Source organism: Falco rusticolus, chromosome 1 (genome assembly GCF_015220075.1).
Source record: "Falco rusticolus isolate bFalRus1 chromosome 1, bFalRus1.pri, whole genome shotgun sequence".
In the NCBI taxonomy this organism is placed as follows: domain Eukaryota; kingdom Metazoa; phylum Chordata; class Aves; order Falconiformes; family Falconidae; genus Falco; species Falco rusticolus.
In genome coordinates this window covers 86,239,727-86,262,430 of record NC_051187.1, presented here as the reverse complement: position 1 = coordinate 86,262,430, position 22,704 = coordinate 86,239,727, and the positions used below count along the sequence as shown (strand labels likewise).

At 50.8% G+C, this 22,704-nt stretch overlaps 2 protein-coding genes across 5 annotated transcripts; both read left to right on the top strand.

Moving 5' to 3' along the window:
* Nucleotides 1-1,820: 1,820 nt before the first annotated feature.
* Nucleotides 1,821-13,260, top strand: FASTKD5 (FAST kinase domains 5). Of its 3 annotated transcripts, none has more exons than XM_037387802.1 (3): nucleotides 1,821-1,886; nucleotides 6,205-8,593; nucleotides 13,164-13,260. In XM_037387802.1, exons 2-3 carry the CDS (start codon nucleotides 6,243-6,245, stop codon nucleotides 13,165-13,167), a joined length of 2,355 nt encoding a protein of 784 aa, XP_037243699.1. In that variant the 5' UTR covers nucleotides 1,821-1,886; nucleotides 6,205-6,242; the 3' UTR covers nucleotides 13,168-13,260. The 3 variants fall into 3 exon arrangements, with proteins under 3 accessions (XP_037243699.1, XP_037243690.1, XP_037243681.1); XM_037387793.1 differs by lacking the exon at nucleotides 13,164-13,260 and adding an exon at nucleotides 9,487-9,565; XM_037387784.1 differs by lacking the exon at nucleotides 13,164-13,260 and having other exon boundaries at nucleotides 6,205-8,954.
* On the top strand, nucleotides 13,161-21,804 carry UBOX5 (U-box domain containing 5). 2 transcript variants are annotated; one of them, XM_037387811.1, is made up of 4 exons: nucleotides 13,161-13,260; nucleotides 15,148-16,330; nucleotides 19,273-19,434; nucleotides 20,898-21,804. In XM_037387811.1, exons 1-4 carry the CDS (start codon nucleotides 13,207-13,209, stop codon nucleotides 21,107-21,109), a joined length of 1,611 nt encoding a protein of 536 aa, XP_037243708.1. In that variant the 5' UTR covers nucleotides 13,161-13,206; the 3' UTR covers nucleotides 21,110-21,804. The 2 variants fall into 2 exon arrangements, with proteins under 2 accessions (XP_037243708.1, XP_037243719.1); XM_037387822.1 differs by lacking the exon at nucleotides 20,898-21,804 and adding an exon at nucleotides 19,661-20,884.
* Nucleotides 21,805-22,704: the final 900 nt, after the last annotated feature.

Genomic DNA, 22,704 nt, shown 5'->3' with positions numbered 1-22,704 from the left:
ACACACTGGGGAAGACAAAACCCAGGTGGAGATGCCAGGCATGGCCTGGAGCCAGCTGCAGTGGTAGGAACCCACCATGAGCTAATTCCCGTTCCCTCCGATGCCAAGACCTCGCTCGAAGCAGCCTCACCTCCCATTGCAGCACCTCCCTGGGCTTTCCCCAGCTCTGGGGCTCAGGGGCTGTCACGCCCCAGAGAAACCTCCACTGTGCTGAGGCTGTAAGGCTGGGAAGGGAGATGGTTTGAGGGAGCTGCGGTACAGGCTGCAGGGAACAGGGCAGGGAGGTGTGGGATGTCCAGCACTGGCCGTACCAATGCTGGGTTGGAGAACACGACTGCTTCCCTGCCAGGAGTGGCTGAAGGAGTGGAAAACACAAGCAGTCAAAATGCAGCAAATCCATGCTGGATCCCTGGATGGTTGGGGTGGGGAGGAGGATGTAGCCAGGGAGGAGGTTTTGGAGGCTGACCACAAGCCCAGGCTGATTTTGCCTTCCCTCACAACCAGGGAGTTAACCCGATGTCCAAAAAATCCCACCAATTCAGTTTTTTACTCAAATGAATCCTACCCCAGCTGCTTTGTCAGCAGCACATTAAAGCAACGTTTAGATCAAAATTATTTTTCTAAAAACCCCTCAACAAACTCAGCACTTTTCCCAACACCACCTTTGCTAGAGAGCGCCTCCTGTCCTCTCATGACAAAGCTGATGCCCCCCCGAGGGAAAAGCAAGTGTGTTGGGGACTCGATCATTTCCCTCAGACCAGGTTTAAGGTCTGAGGTGCCATCAGCAAGTTTTGGGGTTTTTTTGGTTTTATGTTGGTTGGTTGGGGTTTTTTTACTTTTTATTTTAGTTCGCCACAACCAGCATGGCTGTTCCAACTTCATCTGGTCTCCTAGAGCTGCGATTTCCTCAGTTGCCAGAGGATAAAAAGGCTGATGTGAAGGAAGAGGTGGAAAAGGAATCCACCAGGTAGAAATTTTAGGAAGGGATGCAAGCACTAAGTCTATGTGCCAAGCCCTGCTTAATGTACTCCCATGCTCAAGGCCTTATTGGTGCCAATGCTTAAAGCCCAGGGTGGAGAGATGTCTGGGCACAGCAGAGCCTTGAATATTTGAAACACTCCCAAGTCTGCCTGGCCGCAGCACTGGCCCACTGGCCCTGCGTGGTCCTGCTCGAGCAGGGTCTGGCACCTAATGATTCCCCCACGATCCCCTCCCACCTCAGTCACCCTGGTCCCGAAAGTATGGCGGCGTCGGTATAGCAGCAGAGAAGAGCACCAGCCTCCGCCAGGCTCCACTCCCAGCCTCCAGGACCCCCAGACGTGGAGCAGCCCCCCACAGACCCCAGCCGGGCGCCTCCCGTCGCTGCTCACCCCACGCAGACGGGGAGGCCCAGCCGGGGGGGTGGGGGGCGGGCAGGCCCAGCCGCGGGGGCAGAGAGGGGGCGAGGCCCAGCCGGTGCGGGGTGGGGAGCGAATCCTAGCCGGGGGGGAGCCAGGCCCAGCCGGGGGAGAGGACAGGCCCCCCGGGTTCCCCGCCGGGCCTACGACTGGGGTCGGGCAGGCCGCCGCCTGAGCGCTGCCTGGAGCGGAGCAGGCGGGGGACCGAGCAGCCAAAGCGCCACCACCCCGCCCCGGGCCCGCCCCACCGAGTCACATGACTGCCCCTGCCGCATCACGTGGGGCCGCGCGGCGCGCCTCGGGCGCCACCTGCCGCCCGTTCGCTCCGCTCCCGCCGTTCACACCCACCCCCGGCACCCCCCTCGGCTTCCGTCCGGCCGGAAGTGTGTCACCATCAGGTGGCCGGAAGCGGTGGGAGGCAACGGGGGCGACCGGGCGGAGGGGCTGGCGGGCGGCAGGGCCAGAGCCGGCGGCGAGCGCCGGGCCCCGGTGAGTGCGAGCGGGCAGCGCGGGCCGCCCCGTCCCCTTCTCCCCCTGCCCCCTGCCGTCCCCTCAGCGGCGGGCCGCGGCGGGCGGCACACGCGCATGCGCCCAGCCCCCACGGCCCGGGGGCAGCTGCGGGGGCTGCACGGCCCGGGGGCCGGGCTGTACATGTATTTTATATGTATATTTATGTAGGGACGGCCGTGTGGGTAAGTAGCGGGACTCGGGTTTGCAGCGGGGGCCGCGCCTGGCGGCCGCTCTGCCCCCACGGTGGTAGAGGTGCCGCCGGGGACGTGAAAGGGAGGGCGAAAAACAAAAGCACCAACAAAAAACGTGGCGGTTTGGCACTCTGACGGCGTGATCCGCTGGGGGAAAATGCTTTTGCTGTGATTTTTTTTTTTTTTTTGTCTCTTCAGCCCAGGCACGGCGGTTAACTGTAGGCTCTTGGCCAAAACGAGCCGTGTAACCCCCAGCTTCACTGCCAGTGGTGCTGGGCAGGGGGAAGCACGGGCTGGGGCAGTGTGCTGCAGTGGTGGGTGGTCTCCTAGCATGGGTCCTGTGAGGGTTTTCTAGTGCCGCTGAAAGCCCCTTTGAGTGTTTCAGAGGCACAGACAGCATTTCAGGGTGCATCTATATCCCCCTTCACGGGGCTGATACTCCAAGGCGGGTGGCATCCCTCCAGGAATGTTGTTTTCCCTGGTGTTCAGCTAACGCTCAGCTGTGCAGTTGCGCTCTTGGCCGAGAGCTCAGCTCTAAGTGTGACACGCAGACACATACACAAAGATGTTTTCATCCCAGAGGACCTCCACAAAGTGTATTTGCAGCCTGCAGGGCCCAGCTCCAAAGCTCGCTTTCTGACTGGCTTTTTGGAGTCACTGGAAGTGAAATTTCTGGAGAGATTTGCCTGGAGGTGGGAAGGAGTTTGGCTGTGTTTGAACAAGAGAAGCACAGTGGGAGGAGGAAGGAGGCTGATTATTCAGGGTAACAGGAAGAGAGGAACATTGAGGAGAGGTGTAGGTTGAGTTGGGAGAGAAATGCTGTAGAAACTTCAAAGATCACAAAGATTTAGGCTACGGGTGGGTGACAGCCATGGGCAAAAGGCCACTTGGACCCAGCATGTTTCTTTCAGAGATGCTTAAGTACCTAAACCCATGCAGACCTTGCTCCCCTGCACGGGATCTTCTCTTTTGCTGAATTTGGAGCCAAGGAGGAGAGCCATATTCTCTTTACTAAATAGCTTCCCAAATGTGTCATGGCTTAACACTAAACTACATAGGTGGTATTCTTAGCAGCACGCACCTTCAGAGCCTCTGGTGTGCAAATGCTGTGACTTTGATTCTCTGTCTTTGAAATTAGGCTGTTGTCACCGAGTAGGGTGTTTCTGGTAACAGCAGAGTGCTGAATTTCTTAGGTAGTATCACCTTTCAGCAGCAAATAGAAATTGTTTTCAAGAAATGGCCTGTCTCTCAGTAATACAAAAATAGATAGAAGACATGCAAAATACAAGTCAGACAAGGTCTGCCAGAAAGCCTGGGTTAGATAAACCTCCACTTGTCTGGGATCAGTTTTGCAGCTTGAACCAGCCTCTCTGAGTGTCCTCCAGGACAAGCACTGTGAGGTGCCAGGAGAGGAGACGATGTCAGAGGGGATGGGGTCTCCATCCCCCTGCCATGGTGCAGACCTGAGCCTTGCCCACTTCACAGCTGCCTGTCTCCAGCCACAAAAATGGCATCCGTCACATGTGGCCAGTTCAGGCTGGACATCACAGCCAGTAGAGCCAGAAATGGTATTTTCATTCTTTGTGCTAAGCAGGCAAGCTTTGAAATCTGGCTCCTTTTTGCTGCTGCTTCCGGCTTTGCAGGGTCTGGCCTGTGCCACAGCATCAGAGCTCTTGGGTTTTACTGTCCAGGTTCTGAGGGGGCTTTTCCTTTCCCCAGCTTACAAGACAGTCAGGAAGGGGTAGAGTCTCTCCTGCCTGTCACGATTTGATTTCTCATGCTGGAAGGGGACAGCCACAGCCTTGCAGCTGCCTGGCTGGCAGGCACTAGCACAGCTGTAAGAGTCAGCAGTGCCTGGGGTCTGTGGAGCAGAGCCTGGTCTGCACCAGCAGGCTGCCTCATGGTGTGCTTTGAGATCCAAATACGGTGTCCAGCAAGCTTAGCGACTATTGAGTGTCTCACAATATTTACCAGCCATTTACTAGTCACCTTAGAAATGCATTGGCCTCTTTCTTATACCTTCCTCCTTGTGTGGCTGTATCCAGAAATTTTAATTTCAGCTTGTCTTCCCTCTTTCCCCCCCGCCACGAGCCTCTTGTTCTCCACCCAGGTTGCTTTTTTCACCTCTCCTGCCAGGGCGGCTGAGAGGGTTACTGCTCCAGCAGCTTCTTCCTCACCTGCCAGCTGGTGGTTGCTGCCCCCAAGCTCTGCCTATGGAGCAGAGGATGTGAGATCTCCTTGGCTGCCTCAGCGCAAGTTGACTCAGTTGATCCCAGAGGGAGGAATTGAGCCACTTGACTTTGCACTAGAGCAGATCGGGAGTGCTCCTGTGCTAACTCTGTGCTGAGGTCCTGTCCTCAGACAGAAGCTGAGCTGCAGCAAGACAGAGGTACAGCTACCTGGGAGGAAAACAGCCTGCAGAGAGCAGCAGGTTGCTTGTGCCTGTGCCAGATCAGAGATGTCTTGCCTGCCTGTCTGCTCCTGTGACTGCTTTTGCTGCTGTGGGAGAATTCAGGGTGTGCAAGAGACAGCCGAGGCTGCTGCGGGGAGCCATCCCCACAACAGGCAGCACCCACAGCTGACACCAAGAGGGAGCAAAGGGCATCACTTTGCCTCTCCCCATCCTCCCTCCCTTCCCATCTCACCCTTCCTTGAGAGGAGCTGATGCTTCATCATTGTGGTGCAGGAATAAGATCATCTAATGGGTCAGGGGAGACGTGGGGATTCTTGTACTCCAAAAAACCCAAATACCCAGTTTCTGTTCAGCCAGAGCTGCATGTGATCCCACTGCAGCCTTTTCCTGCTCAGATACCCCAGACACACAGCTCTCACCCCACCTTTTCTTCCCCCAAGGTATCCATTTTGCTGCTGCAAAACGGAGTTTGCCTGCACTGGTTCAACATCTTGCTGTAGCCCTAATCGAGAAGCTGCACGTATAAGCAGAGCTCAGAGGGATGCCCGCAAAGGATTTATTTCCCCCATGTGGGGAGCACAGAGGCTAATGCGTATTGCAGTCACAGCATCTCTGCCAGGCTTTGGCTTTCCTGATTGCTTGGCACCCTGTGGTAGTGAGAGCACAAGGAATTTTAAAGAAGTAGAGAACGCCTGGTCTAACGTATCTTTGGGGTTGACCACATGTGGTGGGATAAGGGTGTGTTACACAGAGCGCTGACTTGGTGCTTTTTCTTTTTTAATCAGCATCTGAATCATCGTAAACAGGATCGTTTGGCAGCTTATGCAGGCTGGCAGCACACAGCTTAACTCCTGACAAATTTCTCATCCTCAGTCTCTGTGCTGTAGCTGGTTTAGGCAGGAGTTAGGAAGGCACCTGGCATTTTTAAGACTTCTGTACCCTAAAACTATGGGAAACGCTCCCAAGTCTGAAGCCTAAAGCTCTGTTCCGTCTGGTTCGCAACTCAGGATGTAACATCTTGTAATGATTTGTGTTACTTCTTCCGTGATCTTCCCCCACTTAGGCCCCACCTAGAAGGGCCATGTTTCTTCTTCCCGCTATAATCTCTATCTGCAGGTTACAGGCCAGCTTTTACTCCTTGGACTGGTTTTGCGGAGACTTTGCTCACAGCCCCCACATACTGTCTCCAGGTGCAGAGAGCACTGCAACACCCTGGATATTTTGTGGCAACTTCTCGGGTGGTGGTTGGTATTTCAGACTATGGTGGCTGAAGTAGCAGAATGCACTGATTATGTAAAGTCTCTTTGAAGTTGCAGTTCTACTGCAAAAATATGTTTTCATTGTTTAGAATGAAAGAAAAGCAGTTTGGGTCTTTTGAAAATGAAAAAGAGATTACTTTCTTTTCTTTAACTCCCATAGTCTTTGCTGGTTACTTATGGCTGCTGAGTAGCAGGGAATACCCAACTGCCGTGTACCCCAGCTTCGGGTATGTCAGGTCACCTGGGTGCTTGTTTTGAACTGCCTTTGCGTGAGGTGATGTTCGATAGTGGCTGCCTTCCAGCTTTGCAGGGAAACAGTTGCCCTGCCTAGGGGAAGCACCGACATCGCCTCGCTTTCAGTAGCGTAAAGGATAGATTAAAAAGTGCTTCGTGTTAGGTGGAAGCCACTCATTCTTCGTCTGCCCTTTTTTCAGTACCTGGAAGCAATTCTGACCCCAGTAAATTGTGATCCATGGCTACAGTGCTAATATGCCGAAGATTTCCAAGACTGAGCAGGGTGACTACATTTTCAACTACAGCCAAGTGCAAGGCTGAGAGCGGAAGCAGCAAAAGTAAGCAGAAAAAGGAAGAGAACCCAGAATCAGCCAACACCACAACCGAATCTGTGGCTACAATCCAGCTGCTGAATCCACTGGACTACAGAGTATTCTATAACCCATCTGCCTATGCCAGAAGCAGAGCTGCCTCCCAGCAGCACGCTGTTAGGAACAGTGGCCAGTCTCTCGGTGACGCTTTCACCAGCCCTGGCACCGCACAGGCTCAGCATGCGCTCGGTACCGCCTCTTCTCAAGCTTTGCCACCCACCAGCAGTGCCCTGCCGAAGGCCAAGTCCAAGCCGCACTTAGAGCAGACCATCTCAGCGTGTCTCTCTGCAGCACAACCCACGGAGGAAGCAGAAAAGGAAAGATCAGAGATGCACAGCTCCAAGGAGGACCCTCGCGTATTTCAGAAGGGGAGGCCCGAGTACAGATCTCTCAGCTACGACAAGTCTGAGCCAGTAGAGGCCCTTCCTTTAGAAGAAGGTGACTCGATTTTACACAGTGTGGCTGTATGCCAGGGCAGCCAGAGCCCAGGAACCAGCACAGATTATTTTCACAAGCTGAGTCGTTTGCCAGTGGAACAGCACGCAGCGTTGCTGTCTGAACCCAGGTTTAATACACTGTGTCGCCATGCTGTGAAAAACATCAGGTTGTTCAGTACTTCAGATCTCATTGATATTTTGAAGGCTTGCGTTCGTTTGGCTGTTCCACCCACCCACCCTCTGCTGAACGCGTGCGAGAATGAATTCTGCCGGCGGGTGTGGGACATGAACCTGGACCAGCTGCTGCTGGTGGCTGATTGCTGGCGCTGTCTGGAGCGTAGTGTGCCTTCCTACCTGAGCATTTTGTTCAGCTATGCCAACATGCACTGGAAAGAACTCACTTTGCCCCAGTTTGTTCAGCTTGTTTATATCGTAGGTGAAGGCCGGAGGTCACCCGTGGATTTGATGCAGAAGATGGAGAGCATGATTTTGAAGTACTTGGACTCCTTCACCTTGGAGGAGCTGGGTGCCATCTGCTTAGGGCTCTTCAAGTCCCTCAGTGGTATCTCTGACCACGTCATGAGAAAAATTGCAGACAGAGTCTCCCTACAGATAGAAGACATGAGCACTTATGCTTTGGTGAACGTGCTTAAAATACTCCGCTACACTCGCATGGATCACCTACCCCTCTTGAAGGAACTTGGGAAGGTTATTCCCGCTCGGATCCCTAACACAAACATCCAGGGCATCATGCACATCACTCTTACCTGTTCATCCCTACACTACTTTGACGAAGGCATTATGGCTGCTGCAGCCATGTCTTTGCCTTCTAAGGTGACTTACTGCCGAAGCAAAGATGCTGCCAAGTTCTTGTGGTCCTTTGGATGCCTGGACTATGAACCTCCAAATGAGGAAGAGTTTTACTCCAGCCTGATAGAGCAGATGAATAGAAAACTCCATGAATTTGTGAAGTTTCCGGAGCATCTCCTTACTGGTTTGCTTGGCCTGGCATTTGTCAAACGCTTCCCAGAGGAGCTGATAGATTATGCTTTCAGGGATCAGTTTGTCCAGAAAACGAGAGGTAGTAAATATGAGCTCAAAAAGGACCTGTTCACACTTGGTAAGAGTGTCGAAATCGAGTGCCCAAGCTACCAAGGCAACCGCCTTCCACCTCAGCTTTGTCGAGAGATTACTGAGATGGTTTTGAATTTTGCAGAGCAGGAAATCTACGTCAGACCTGAAATTGTGGAAGCCGTGTCTCTTCTCAAGAGCATGTTAGGTGGCCCCAAGTATGTGAAGAGCCACATGATTCTGCCTCACACGAGATCGAGTGACCTGGAGGTTCATATGGACATGGATGGACATCCCATCCCTTTCAACTTAGAAGACCCTCTTGCAGATAAGAAACTGAAAGACATCGGAGTTAGTCTAACAGATGACTTAATGACTCAGCTTATAAAAGGGACCTCTAATAGCCAGTCCCCCATAGAAGTGGAAAATGATTGTAGAACTCATGGTCAGGGGAGAGGGGAAGAAGCACGAACACTGTGCACAGGGGATCATGCTGTGCTTTCAGGGGGAGCTCTTATTGCAGGTGTTGGATTGCAAGTTGAGCCTAAACTGGGGCACTGTCTTGAAGCCACCCCATCTCTTACACCAAATCGGCAGTCTCGGGGGGTGAAACTGGCTATTCAGGTGTCCAACCGAAACCACTACTGCTACAGCTCCAAGCGGCTCTTGGGACTGCACCGCATGAAACGGCGGCAGCTGCGGCAGCTGGGGTACGTGGTGGTTGAGCTTCCCTTCTGGGAATGGTTTCCTCTGCTCAGACGCACACGTTTGGAGAAACTGAGCTACCTCCATTACAAAGTGTTTGACCCAGCGCTGCTTAGCAGGGCTGGCTAGTCTGGTGTGGTGCTTGCTCAGAGGCTGACACAGCCTCACAGATGCATCTTTCTTTCTGATTAGTGGTTAAAATGCTCTTTCAGTGTTGATTAAGTGTTTGGCAGGTGCTTTGTTTGCTCAGGCTGCCTTGCTGTGTTAGTCAGCTCTGCTCTGCTGATAGTTGTATGTCCCACACTCTCCTGTTGTACATAGATCCTCAAATGCTTCCGTGGCAAATAAAAACTACTGTCCTATTAATTTTTCTCCGTGGTTACTATTTTTTTCCACCCTAAATGAAAGGGGATGGATTTGGTCACTGTGAGAGCAGAACAGTGGTATTTGGGGTGGAATTGGGATGATTTTTAGTCATGAAGCTGACCTGGGTGCCAGGAACACACGTACATGTTTCCTTCCTGTTTCCATCACCAGCAGGCTGGGGCTGGTAGGCAGCAGTCAGAGTTTATCCTTCAGGGGCTGTGGCTGAGCAGGACAGAGTGTGAACGCTGTGTGGCGAGATGAAAGCTGGGGCTGAGGGCTGGGGCGCTCTGACCCCGAGATGTTCATTTCGTGCTCAGCTCTCAGCAATGTCTGACAGAGAGGCTTTGCACCCTGTTGATAATGTCTGCTGCCACATGGGGCTAACAAATCCACTTGGAGGCGATACCCCTGCCTGAGTGACAATGAGTCTGTGCAAACTGGAGTGCAGCCTCTAGCTGCGTGGAGCATCTCTTCTGGAGGCTGCTGGTTTTACCCGCTATCACATGGCTCACACTGTTCTTTTCTTACTCAGGATGTGGCCCAGTGTCTGAGTTCTGTATGCCATTCTGAAGACAGAGTTGCTGGCTTCTTCCTGAGCTTTCACGTGGTGGCTCTTTCCAAGAGGAGGGACATTTCCTGAGCTGCGCAGGGCAGACTCTGCTTCTGATCAGAGCTGAAGGGATTATTTCACATGGAGCAGCAGGTGAAACGCGCATTCCCACTGCAGCCAAGCTGTTCTGGCTATTTTGCAGTGCTCCATTTCAAGGCATGCTGAGGTGGAGGATGGGGAAGACTGGTGGCAGTAAGCAGGTTGCTGTCCCGGGACAGATACTGTATATTAGCTCATTTTGGTTGCCTGGTTTAAAATGTCTGGGCTGTTCTTTTCCCTCTCCCTCAAATACTCGGTGTTATGGAACACCTTAGTTCAGCGTCCACTGGGTGTGCTCCTTACTGCTGCAGCTCCCTAGTTGTATGCAGGACACCAGGAAGGCCCTTGGTGACTAGCTCCAGAAAGCTGGTTTTAAGTGACTTGTTTGAGACGACAGAGGATCTTGCTGGCGTAGAAAAATACAGAGTACAGTCCTTCAGTCTGCATTTTGCCTCAGTCAAAAGATGGTCATTCACCTTAGGGAAGGCATGAGATGGACACTTGTGTGACAGCGTGATGGCACTTCATAGTCTTTGAGTCCTTTGTGATCTTTGAGCCTTTTGTTTTGGCAAGTAATGACTTTAGTAATGCAGTTCCCTGGGTGTTATATTTTTGAAGTGTTCGTAAATTCAGAACCACCTTCGTCCCACAGCCATGTGAGTTGTTGTTAGCAGAGGGGACATCCACACAAGTCTGGGGCATAATGGTGGCAGTAGCCGTGGGGAAACTACATCTGCTGTCCCATCCTATGCTTTTTTGCAGAGATTTTTGCTGTCTGCATTTCCCCAGCTCTTGCTTCAGCCCAGGCTCCTTGCAAGAGGGGTCTTGGGCTCACTGTCCCCATCTGATTCCGGTCACTCCTGATCTGTTCCTCTCACCTGCTTTTGCCCACCCCTGCTGATTCTTGTACCCAGCCTGATTCTCTGGCCTCAGCTAGCCCCTTTACTTTCCTATTACAGTGTGTCCAGCCACTGCTCACTTTCCTTCTTTGCGTAGAATCTTAGTCCTAATCTCATTCCAGTTTCTGAGTTAATCTGTCCCTTCACCCCTGCTGTCTGTCTTCTGAGTTGTGTTTTCATGGGAAGAGTGAAAAAAACACGGCTACGGATGAAAGCCAACTCGGTGACCAGCTTTTGCTGTGAAGCAAGAGTGTGGCAGAACTTTTCAGAAGAAGGGAGAGCAGTGACTTGGACATGCAGAATAATGCATTTTCTTATTGAGGTGTTGAACCTGGAAAAATTAGCCTGAGTTGTTAAAAGCTGTCAGGGTCACAAACAGGTAGGAGAAAATCCTATAAAATATACCTATATATACATACATAGCTCCTCATGCTGCAAAACAAGGAGCAACTGAATTGAAAGACAGCAAGTTTAGCGAGAGAATAAATCATTTGTAAGTAACCAGAGGTAATTGCCACAGATTGTTAAAAGTATGGTAGAAAAGGATGAAGATGTAGAACACAGCCTCAGTAAGTGTCTTAGGCTTGGAAGAAGACGCAAGTCCTGAGAAGTGGCTTGCACCCATCCGTGGTTTGCCTAGCGTGAGACAGCACTAGGACAGAGAGGGTTGCACAACTGCACGTCCATGGGAGTATTTGGCATCTGCTGTAGGCAGGATCTCAGTAGGCAGCGGCTCACGAGAAGCGAGTTCTTAAAGTGATGAGTTTGCAGTGATGCAGAGGTGAAGGTGCCTCTCATGGCTCACTGTCGTTCAGGGAACATCTCACCAAGACTCGCTAAATGCAAATGCACCAGTCTGGTCAGGTTGGAATGGAGAAATTTTCACCCTGGGAAAGAAATGTGAGAAGGAATAATATAGAGGGCAAATCCTGAGTCATTCCAAGAAAGGGAGCAAAGAGAGTTGATTTTGGGGGTTTTGTAATACCAGTGCTGAGGGCCAAGCTAATTTACCAGGCAACAGGTTCAAAATGAACCAAAAAGAGTAGTTCTGTCACACAGCCTGTAGTTAAACTGGCAATCTTACTCCCACAAGATGTGGGTGCCAAAAGTCAAACCGGTTTAAAAGCCTATTTGAACAATTCCTCACTGGCAGCCCTGTACTGGAAGCCTCTCAGGCTCAGAAAGCCAAGAAAGTAGAGTGTGGGTTCGTGCTTGCCGTGTTCCTGTGTTTCCTGTGAGGAGCAGGAATTGCTGCTGATGGCTGTCAGGTGAAATACTGGGTTAGAAGGCATGCTGGTCTGGCCTGCTGCAGTTCTTCTTGGCTTCACAACTGCTTCGATCCAGCATCTGCGTTGTCACCTTCGGGCTCTGCTCTCTGCAGGCTCGGCTTCTTTTGTGTTGATTTTTATACGTGGGATTTGTACTTCGGATACCACACTTCTTATTTCAGACTGTTGTGCTCAATCGCAGGCAGACTGCACCCGTATGCTTAGCAGGCAGAGTGAGCTCGTTAGCGCTCTGCATTTCACTGGCTGGACCGATGTGCCCCCAGAAGGCTAATTTCATTTTGGCTGAACGAACAACTTCAGTTGAGAATGATTAAAGGGCTTCTTGTTCTTGAAGAAAGCAGTGGGTTCCTGATTTGCAAGATTGCTCATGGCAGTGACACATTAAAACGAAGGTTAACGTAAGGTTAAGACATTTACTTTGCAGATAATTTCATTGTTAAAAAGGATCTGATATAACCAATTTATGAGTCACATTTTTTTCAGTGGAGAAAAAGGTGTGTTCGCTCGGGTTTCATTAATGAACATTGTTGGAAGAAGAACACTGGGTCAGTGTTCGGAACACAGATAATCTCCCTCAGAGCTATTAAATGCCCTCTGCTCCCTCAGAGCTATTAAATACCAATTGATAATATTTGTGTTTAATCTTCACTTACATCTGAGGCTCCCGAAGCCCTCAAGCAACATCTTGCTTGTCTTTGCAGCAGCGGTGTGTTAATGCTGACTGGTGTTACTTTTGTCCCGAGATGCCTTGTCCGAGCCTCTTGTGTTGGGTGTTGTCCAAGAGCGCAGGCAGGTCCTGCCTTAAACTGTTGAAGGCAGCATATAGACATGGCATGCAGGGGGAACTGGGTACGGAGACAACGCAGGCACTTCAAGGCCACACGGGGGGAGTGGACATCAGCTTTTTCCGCCTTGTGGTGGTGAGGGGCCACAGTGCTGAGTGCTCTGGTGGGTCACAGAGCAGCCCGGTGCCCTCCAGGTCTGCCTGCAGCTGCTGAGAGCTCACAGCGATTCCTTTGACAACCTCGTGTGTTATTGTTGCTTCACTGTACCTGCAAAACCTCTTGCATCTTTGATAAACTTCCTAATCGATTTGCTAGCCTATCCATAGGTAAGACATTTTTAGTTAAAATAGCCGTTTTCTCTTTGATGTTTCTCCAGGGGTTCACTAATTAATGTTAACATGTTTTTTTCTCTCCAGCCTGTCTCTCCACCACAGTCTTTTGGTTTTTTATTGGCTTTACCTCCTGGACTCGGATCTGAGTTGCATTTTAGGAACTACGGAGCTTGTAATTGATACAGTCTGTGAAACAGGAGGTCCTTTCACTGTTCACTGATGTTCACTTTATTTTGCCTTTTTTTTTTTGACAAGCTGAATCTGATGCTCAGAAAGTGACCTCTCTCCAACTGCCAAGATGGTAATAAACGTCTGTCTCCCACAGTTCAAGCCAAGAATCCACTGCAACAAGGTAAAATAATGATGTGTGAGGTTTTAGGGAGCTGGAGGGATGGAAGGGTTAGTTGGAAGTGGCATGCTGGACTAGTTAGGGCTGGGAAGGCTTGTGTGCTGCTCATCTGTGATAATTAGCAGTGTTTCTGGAAGACTGGTTTTGGCTGGCCATGCCAGGCTTTCCTGAGAAAACAAAACAGAGGCAACTAACAGCAAATTCCCGTCGTTTTGTGTGGTCTGGCTGGTTCAGAGAGGGATTTTGATGTGGGAGGCTGTGTCTGTCCTCTGGCCGCAGAAGCACTGCAGATGGATGCAGGTAAAGCGTCAGCTTTTTAATCTGCAAAGCTGAGAGCATTTTTGTCAATTAAAACCATTTCCTGGTGATGTAGGAGGGTTGTGATTTGGGTGGGTTTGCTCACAGCTTTCTCTTCCAAGCTCACCAGTCTCCTGTCATTCCCAGTAAGGTGGTTTTGTGAACTGATGTTTGGAATCTCTGCTCCTGGTTCCCAAATTCCCCTTTTGTGCTTCCATCTTGAGAGAGTCATTGATGTGTAAGCACTAAGAGAACCCGTGTCTGGGTGCTTGGGACCTGCAGCTCACATGAAGATAAAGTAGAGCTGAGGGCTCAGTACTTTGAAAAGTCAGCATTCAGAGATTTCCCAGAAGTTACTCTTCAAAATTTTATTTGTCCTGTGTATGTTTTGGTCAGTGTCTGCCAGGTAGTGTTAGAACACTGTACAACCTTGTGTGACTGCTCTGATGTGGCACACGCTGATTGTTGGAGGGGAAAAGCTCTAATTTTGCAGGATCTCATAACAAGACAGTGTTATGTGCTTACAGGTATGTGGGCTTTGACTTAAGATACCTTTTTACCTGCAGCATTACGGCTTGCCCTTTGTGCAGTACAATGCACAGCTCTTGACAATGTTTGTTGAACTTACTTTACAAGTACTTAATATTTTCACTCGGCATTGTCAGAATCTCTTAGGAACTTAACTCGGTTTTAATTCAAAGCCATTTGTGTAATTGTAAGTCTCCTCACCAACTCACACCCCAAAATCCAAGACCACCTTGGGTTTGTCAGTATTGGGCTGTAAAAACTGCAGTGCAGGTGTGACCGTCCATCCAGGTGGTGTGTGGAGAGACCCAGCCATGCTGCTGGGCTTTGCTGGGAAGTTGTTGTAGGGTGACCGTATTAAGCAGGTGGAATAAATAGCTATTTCTTGCTGTTATTTGTTCATTTAGCAAGTGCTGCAGACTTTTTAGGCCCCAGGGCTTCCAGGAAAGGGAATGGGTAGAGCCGGTCTGCCCAGGAGCAGAGCGGAGGGTGGGATTGCATGTTCTGGGAGACATGGGGTGGAACCCAACCTGGTTAGATGGATCTCCCTGAGAGATAGGTAGCGTTGATCCCAGAGCAGGAGAAGGCAGTCAGCTAGCTGGCCTTAAGAGATCCTGTAACTGTGATGCAGAGTACGTTTCCACGTAGCAGGATAAGCTGACATAATGTTTCACCACCGTGGAAAGAGAGGAGGCTCCCGTCTCCCCCATGCACACGTGCCGTGCTCCCAGCCACACTCTCCCACTTGTTTTAATTCACTGACCCAGCCAAAACCACAAACCATCTGTAATTTTCCACTCTTCTAGCAGTTAAATCAGCTCTGCAAATGGCTGGCCAGGTAGCAGAGGGTGCAGAGGAAAGCAGATGGGGTTGCATGGCTGCAGGAGGGTGGGCATGGGTCTGCTTTGCCGCAGCAGCTGGGATCTCTTGTGTTGTCTCAGCTGCATGTGAAACCATAACCTTGGTCCCTAGCTGATGTCATCTTGAGAATCTACGTAAGTGCTTGTGAAAGTAGTTTCCTTTTATTTTCTTACTTCAAATTAAATCTGGTTTTCTCCTGAAACACAGATTTCTGCTGATGGTTACGAAGTGGAGAATCTGATCTCTGAAGACCTTGCCAGGAGAAATCGTGGTTTCCGCAGCGAATACTTTATCAAACCTCCAGTCCATGTCACGATCTCTTTTCCCTTCAATATTGAGATCTGCAGGGTTAATATTGACATCTCATCCGGGGGATACCAAACCTTCTCCGGGCTCGAAGTTTACACCTCTACCTCATGCAATAAAACCTCTTGGCAGAGCCCTGAGGGTCAGTTCTCAGGTCTGGCCGGTCAGCCTGTGTCGGACAAAGACACTTTCACACTGGTGGGCAAAGCTGTCTTAAAAAATCAAAGCAAAGTGACATTTGGCCACAGAGGCTTCAAGCCAAGGCCTCCCTTCCATCAGATGGAAAATGTCTTCTCCTACCCTGGCTCTGCATCTCAAGACCTCTGGAACAAAGGGCCCACCTCGCTGAGCAACGTGTCGCACTTAAAAATCTGCATCACCCACGTGGCCGGAGGTGGCCTGCCTTGCATTAAGAGGCTGGAGGTGTGGGGACAGCCTGCCAAATCATGCCCGCAGGAGGTGATCGAGGGTGTCTTTCAAGTGGCCTCCCAGTTCTTTGCTCAGGATGTTGGCAGCCTCAAGCCAGAACTTTGGACGCCTATGGAGAGCGACTGCGTGCCCTTCAGTGCCAACGACAGCGAGCAGCAGACCCTCCGCAAGCTGGTGGACGTTGTCCAAGACATCCCTGAAGAATTCCTGGACCCCATCACTCTGGAGATCATGACTTTCCCCATGCTCCTGCCCTCAGGGAAGGTGATCGACCAGACCACGTTGGAAAAGTGCAACCGGAGTGAGGCGTCTTGGGGCAGGGTACCCAGCGATCCTTTCACTGGGGTGGCCTTCAGCCAGCACTCGCAGCCCCTACCTCACCCTACCCTCAAGGCCAGGATAGACCACTTCCTCTTACAGCACAGCATCCCTGGCACCAACCTGCTCGGGAGGGCGCATGCCTCGGAAATGCTTGTACCTTCTTCCGTAACAATGTCTTCTCTGAAGAGGAAAATGGACTGTATGGATCAGAGCTCTGTGCAGCCACCTTATTTTTCTTCTACAAACTTACTTGTCACGTCTACCTCAGAGAACAGTGCTAAAAAAATGAAAACTGACAATGACTCACATTTGATCCAAATGGACTGTTCGACAGGTATTGTGGCTCCCTAAGTCACTCCTGTTCTTGAGTGTCTTCAGAACCCAGGGCAGTGTTCAAGTCGGGAGGCTCCAGTACAGATTCCTGTCCCGCCTCTAGAAAGCTTTAAGGCCGTTGTATTTTGCAGTTGATAGATGTCGCGGAAGTCAGGTTGTCATCAGATTCACCTCCTCTCTCCTCAGCACAACCTGCCACCCTGGATGGTGTTGGTTGCCATCCTCTTTCACTTCTCATCTCTAGGCCCATCGTTCTCGCTGTGTTGCCCGTACAGTCTGCTTCACAGCCCTCTTGTTTCCTCAGGTCACTGTGTTTCCCTTTTAGTTTGTATTTCCTTTCTCCTCCTTGCTTTTAAGCCACTGTCCATGTGGAGACAATGTTTTTCTCACAGTGTGCTGGTTTGAAGTTTCTTTATTATAGGTGATTTATTATCCCAGCTGTCCGATATGTTCTTGCATCAGCAAGAAAAAAGGCAACATCAGGAAATGTCTAGTGGTGCAGTGGGGATGGCACGGGGAGTGGATCCTACCACGAGGAGTGAGGTGAGGAGGAAAGCAGGAATGGGGCACTAATCCTGCTCACAGATTTCCCTGGCCAGGCATTGCCAGCCTGGGCTCTTGGTGCAGCTGGTTCCCTGCATGCTTGGTGTCATTGCACAGATTGTGTCCCTGGGAGACACACTGGCTCCTTCCCTTCTCGCAGGGCTGCTCTTGCTGGGGCAGGGGCTGAGCCTGGGGAGCCTGTCGCTGCACAGCCTCTGGCCTATGCCAGTGCAGCAGCGCAAGGGCTTGGAACAAACGGCAGTAAGGGAATTGCAGGCAGTGCTGCCTTCAGAGCAGGGAGGAGAGGACAGCACAGGCTGGGAGAGACTTGCAAGGAGTTTGCAGTTAGTCAAAGCAGAAAACCAGGTAGAGATGTCAGGCAAGGGATGTGACTTGTGTCTACCAGGGAAGGAAATGGGCACTAGTTTCCTTTTATCCTTGCTTTTCTCAGCGATCTGGTAGCAGCACTGCTGGGCATGAGCTCCAAGAGGCAGAAAAACCACCCAGACCTGCAACGCTGAGATAAATTCCCTGAAAAGCCGAGTGGTTTCACCCGCCGCAGTCCTCAGCCATGCCATAGCTTCTGACCAGGCAGGCAAGGCAGCACTGTAGCAGCGCAGATAAACCTTTGGATCCACTGAGTGCTGGGAGCAGGTGTGTAGGATACCCTTTGTAGGTCCAGCAGCATTCAGGTGCTGGGGCAGGCAGGACTGGTGAGGAGGTGACAATCTTTAGAAAGCAAGGGTGATCTGTTTTTTAAATACCAAGGAGAGTCAAACCTCTCTCCCCAAAATCTGTTTGCTCTTTGTGGTTTGTTCTCTAATGACTCAGCTTCCAGCCCGTGGTGAAGAGCGTGGCTCCCAGGCAATTGCTCCTCTTGACTCCACGCTAGATCTTTCGCCCAAATCCACATCTGTTTTGCCATGTTTGCTTTCTCCCTTGTTGGCACAGGAATTCCTGAAATGTATTGGAGTTGCTGGTCGCACAACTGTTATGTGGCTATAACTACTGCGTACAGCAACACTTACATCTTCTCTCTGGTATCATTAAACTTGAGCTACCGCTTTAGGTAATAATCCCACTGGAGGAGGAAGGTAAGCTTAAGCTGGGAGGTGGGAAAGAGACGTCTTTAGCAACCTCATATTTAGATGAGCTTGAAGAGATCAGCCGTGTCTGTGAGGCCTTCTGTTGCAAGCAGTCTGGTCTGAGTAGGACGGTACAAACACGCGGTGCGTGGGTATCTTCTGGTCATGTAAGGGCTCTCTCTAGGCAGGTAAGTCACGTTTTCTTGTGTTGTCGTCTAATGTAGTGGTCTGTAACATGGCAAAAGGTGGCCCATGGCTTCTGACTGCTGTTAATGCCTGCTGATACCTGTCACTCCCTTTACCTTTCTCCCCAGATTTCCCAAAAATATTTCAAGGAAAAAGCTTAGATGGTCATTTGATTTTAAACAAATTCTTTAAAGACTGGGTTGAAAATAATTGGTGTTTGGTGTTAGCAGAAAGAGTAGGAAGAAGTCAAACTGCACATTTCTGCTCTGATCTCAGTCTAGAGCTCATTCAGTGTTTTAGGAGGAATCATTAGTGATTTTTATTGCAGAGGCGTGTGACAGCTCCCACTAGGAATGTGCCCCAGCCCCACAGGAGCAGGGACTGCCCTGAGAGGGGTCCTGGAGCTCCCAGGGGGGCTGTGCCTGTACATAAATGAAAGCACAGTGCTCGGCCCCAGGAGCTCATGCTTCAGTATTTCGTCAGCCTTGATTGCTGTAGCAAATGTGCAGCACTAATTCAGAAGTCTTCCTTTGGGAGATGGGTTTAACAGAATTAGTGATGCAGACAACATTCTCTTAATGCATAGTCTTAATTAATGCCTTCAGTATCACACAGGACAAAACACTGCAGGGAAGGGTCCAGCCCTGTGCCTTTGGCTTTCTCCCTTGACTCAGAACTGGGACAAAGAGAAAAAAATTAGTCCCCCAGATTTTGCTAGTGGCTTCAGCGTTCCCAGTTAGCTGCACGGAGCAAGCCTGGGACCCTTGGAGCAGGCTGAGGGAGCTGCCCAGGCAGTTTCAGAGAGAAACGGCTTTCTGGATTAGTTGGCTTTTTGCCCTTTTTCAGACCTGCAGATACAAGCCAGCACATGGGCGTTGGTTGGCACTGGGGCATGACGTGTACGTCTGATGGTAATCTGTAGAACTTTTCATCTTTAGGATCCAAAACAGATGAAGCACTACGTCCCCATCCTGGCACCGTGGCAGGGAAAAGAGGCCTCTCAAGAAAACAAGTGGCAGGGCTCCTAAAATCCTGAGTGTTGTCCCAAAGGTTTAGAGGCAAAGCAGCATTTCTGTTGCGCATTCTTTTTCCCAGCATCCGCTTCTTGAGCTTGTGCTTCTCTTTGCAGATCTGGTCTCTCATGAACAAAAACTGTCAGAGAGTTTGGACACTGCCTTGAACTCGGCGCTCAGCTCAATGCCCTCATTTACGGCCAAGCTGATGAAAAGCCAGCAGCAGGCACAGAGCGAGGGAGGCTGCAGCAGTTCATGGAGTGTGGACACAGTCCTCGGTAAGCAACAAGCACCTCTGCTTCACCTTTGGGAGTGAGAGAGGAGAAGGGAACTGGGACTGTGTTAACAAAGAGATCTGTGCTGCTGCTCGGCATCTTTCTGTGCATCTTCAGACCCCAAAATATTATATATATAAAATACTATATTGTCTCCCAGCAAGCTTAACTTAACAGTCCCTAACTGCTGCTTTTTCATCTCAGCGAGTTTAATGGTTTATTCTCCCAGTGAGGCAGGTTAGACCTTGTTGACCTCCAGAAAGTGGGGTGTGTTGTCCGTGTCCAGTCAGAGCAGACTTCAGCAGGAGTCCTACGATTTGCCCGCGTTGATGGCTGTCACTTGTCTGCGCCGTCCTAGGACAATCCTGGATGCATTGCGCTGGGACACGGCGCTCAGCCCAGCCTGCAGCAGGTCAGCGCAGACTGAGAGCTTGCCCCACGTCAAGGCTTTGGCTGTTCCCAGAGCTCTGCAGTCTGGCTGCGTGGCTTAAATGTTGCCTGTTAGCTGCACAGAGCAAGCTGGGGAGTTGCTACGTGGGTGGGGAGTGAGTGGTGCAGAGATGCAACTGGAGAGATGTAAATATATCACATACCATGTAGCATGCTGACCCTTACCAGGAACAGGTAATGGTAGCAATGCCACGGGCCAACCAGCCAGGTGTGTGCCCAGAATCCCACCAGGCTGGAATGTATATCAGCCAGGCTGTTGAGTCCTCGCAGTTTTCATCCCACCTGCTAGCTAGATGTGCTAATCCAGCTGTGTATGCATTCCCAAAATTATTTCTTTGGAGTGCAGGGAGGCACTGAACCTTCGTATATCCCTCTGCGGGCCAGTTCCCTAACTGCTGGCTTGCTCTTCTGCCCTAAGCGTGGATCCACCTGCTCATGGCAGAGAAGAGTGTTCAGAGGGACCAAGTGACCCTGAGAAAGGGCTGGGGCTGTGCAGCACCCAGTGGCTGCCTGTCTCTCTAAATAAGTTTTGCTGTTTTGCTGTGACATTAAGCTATTAAGCTTTTTCCTGTCCCTTTAAAATTGCAGTTGTTGAAGAGTTGACTGAGTAGCCCTTGATAGGTAGTGTGTGACAGGAATGCAAAGTGACACCTAAAGCATTTCACTCGGGAATCAGTGATCTTAATCCGAGCACTGGAAAAGCGGAAGGGAGGCTGATTTAGTCTCAGTAAAAGTGAAGAGCCCTTTACAGTCATCCATCCTCAATTAAAAGCCTGATGGTGCAAATGCTGATGTGATCCAGCCCCTTCTGAGCACAACCTGCCCCAGCAGCTAGACTGTTCCCTTTCCTGAGGTCAGAGAAAATGGGCTGTGGTCCTGAGCCACGAGCACCTGCAGCTGTGCCGTATGCCTGCAGAAAGGGGACCTGGGCTCGTGAGGCAGGATTGGGCACGTAAGGGGTGGCACAGCGTGGACTTGTCACCCCCCCGACTGAGCCATTTCTGTCCCCTTTGCAGAGCACGGCAGGAGCAGCCAGACCCAGGGATGCGCTTCCTGCGGGAAAACCTTCTCCTCTTACTTCAAAACGGAGCCCGTTTACCAGCTTCCCTGTGGCCACCTCATGTGTCGCCCGTGCTTGGCCGAGAAGCAGAAGTCTCTGCCATCAATACTGTGCGGGAATTGTAAAAGGTCGGCTGCCTCACACGATGTCAGGAGGGTTCACTTCTGACCCCTTGGCCGCCGGAGCCTGCCGGGAGGACGAGGACAAGGAGCCGCTGCTGTTCCCTGTGTCTGTATTGATCTGTAGGAGGATGAAGGCCTTTGGTGAGCTTGACAGATGAGCACCCGTAACGGCAGAGAGGACTTGGTCTTCTTGTGCTTACAGAGTAGTGGGGGGTGGGGGGTTAGAGCATCGCGCCAGAGCAAAGCGATCTGAGGATAATAAAAGCCATAGCTTCTTTAGCAAGGAATATGTATTTATACGGAACTGATTTCCACCTGTCGCACCCGCCCTCTTACCACCATCCCAGTGGCTCAGTGGTTTAGCATAGGTGCCTTTTGGACTGTGAGTTTAGCTTTCCTGTGAGTTAAAACCATTTACACATTTGACGAGCAGCCATTCGGTCATGGACCAGGCGAAGTCCTTGTGATTGACAACATGCAAGCTACCTGACTTCTCCCCTTCCCTGCCTCAACCCCTCCTCCCTGCGGTGCCCTCGCACTCATCCTGGAGTCCAGCATCACAAAGAGAGGCCATGGTTAACACGTGAGTAACTGGCAGCAGTCTCATCCTGCTCATACAAACTCTTGTAGAAAAGCCATCACATTACACCAAATGTCACTCTCTGTTTATGTCGTGTGACTGGACCAGCTCCTGTCTGGCTGATAGACATTTAAGCCTTAATAAAATTATGTTTAAAGTCATGTTCTCTCTCTGACTTGTAATTGCTCGCATTGTGCATCTTGGTGATTTTGTGGAGTGAATCTCTTTGCAGAGTACTGAATAAATGGGCTGGAAAAAGCTAAGTTGGCACAAAGGATGTGCAGCCCGATGAGTTTTAGAGGGGTTATTGCAGCAGCCGCATGGACCATCACAGGACTGAGGCTCAGATACCTAAACCTGAGGAGGTCTGGTCTTCAAACAGCCGTTCAGAAAAAAGGAGGAAAATCACTCTGATACATTCTGTCTCCAGCGTGTCCTCGATGTGCAGAGGGTAAGTTTGTGACAGCAGAGGGGTTTGTCACCTGTGTAACCCCCTGCTGTTGCCACTTAATTGGCAATTTCTCTCTGCGGAGCAGATGCTGCTCACTGATGTTCTGTGCCAGTTTCTCGGGTGACGAGCCTCCAGCTGACTCAGCTCACCTTTGCGTATAATACCTTTATTCTCTTAAAAGGCACCTACTTACAGAGCAACACATGATGTTCATGGCTTTCTAGTCACGTGAAACCGCAGTCTCATCAAACGGCTCAAACACGGCTTGGTGTCAGCACCAAACTGATGCTGGGCTTTGCCTCAGTGGGAGTGTATAATCCATCTCCCATTTGTAGCAAAAACAGGGAGTCCCCCATCTTTAAATGGTTCGGCAAAAGAATTTCTAAAAATCCCACAGTTCAGAGGCAGCAAAAACCCTCTGAATTCTGTGCAGGTGGTGTGTGTGCAGCGCACCAGCCCCCTGTGATTCAGTGTGATTCTCACACCTCCTCCGCCCTGCATCTCCGGGGAGCGATTGCTGCCGCCGGAGCTCCCCATCCAACACAACTGTCTCCTCCTGCTCCGGCGCTCACGAAGCTCGGTCGCCTCTGACGAAACCCAAATTCGCCGG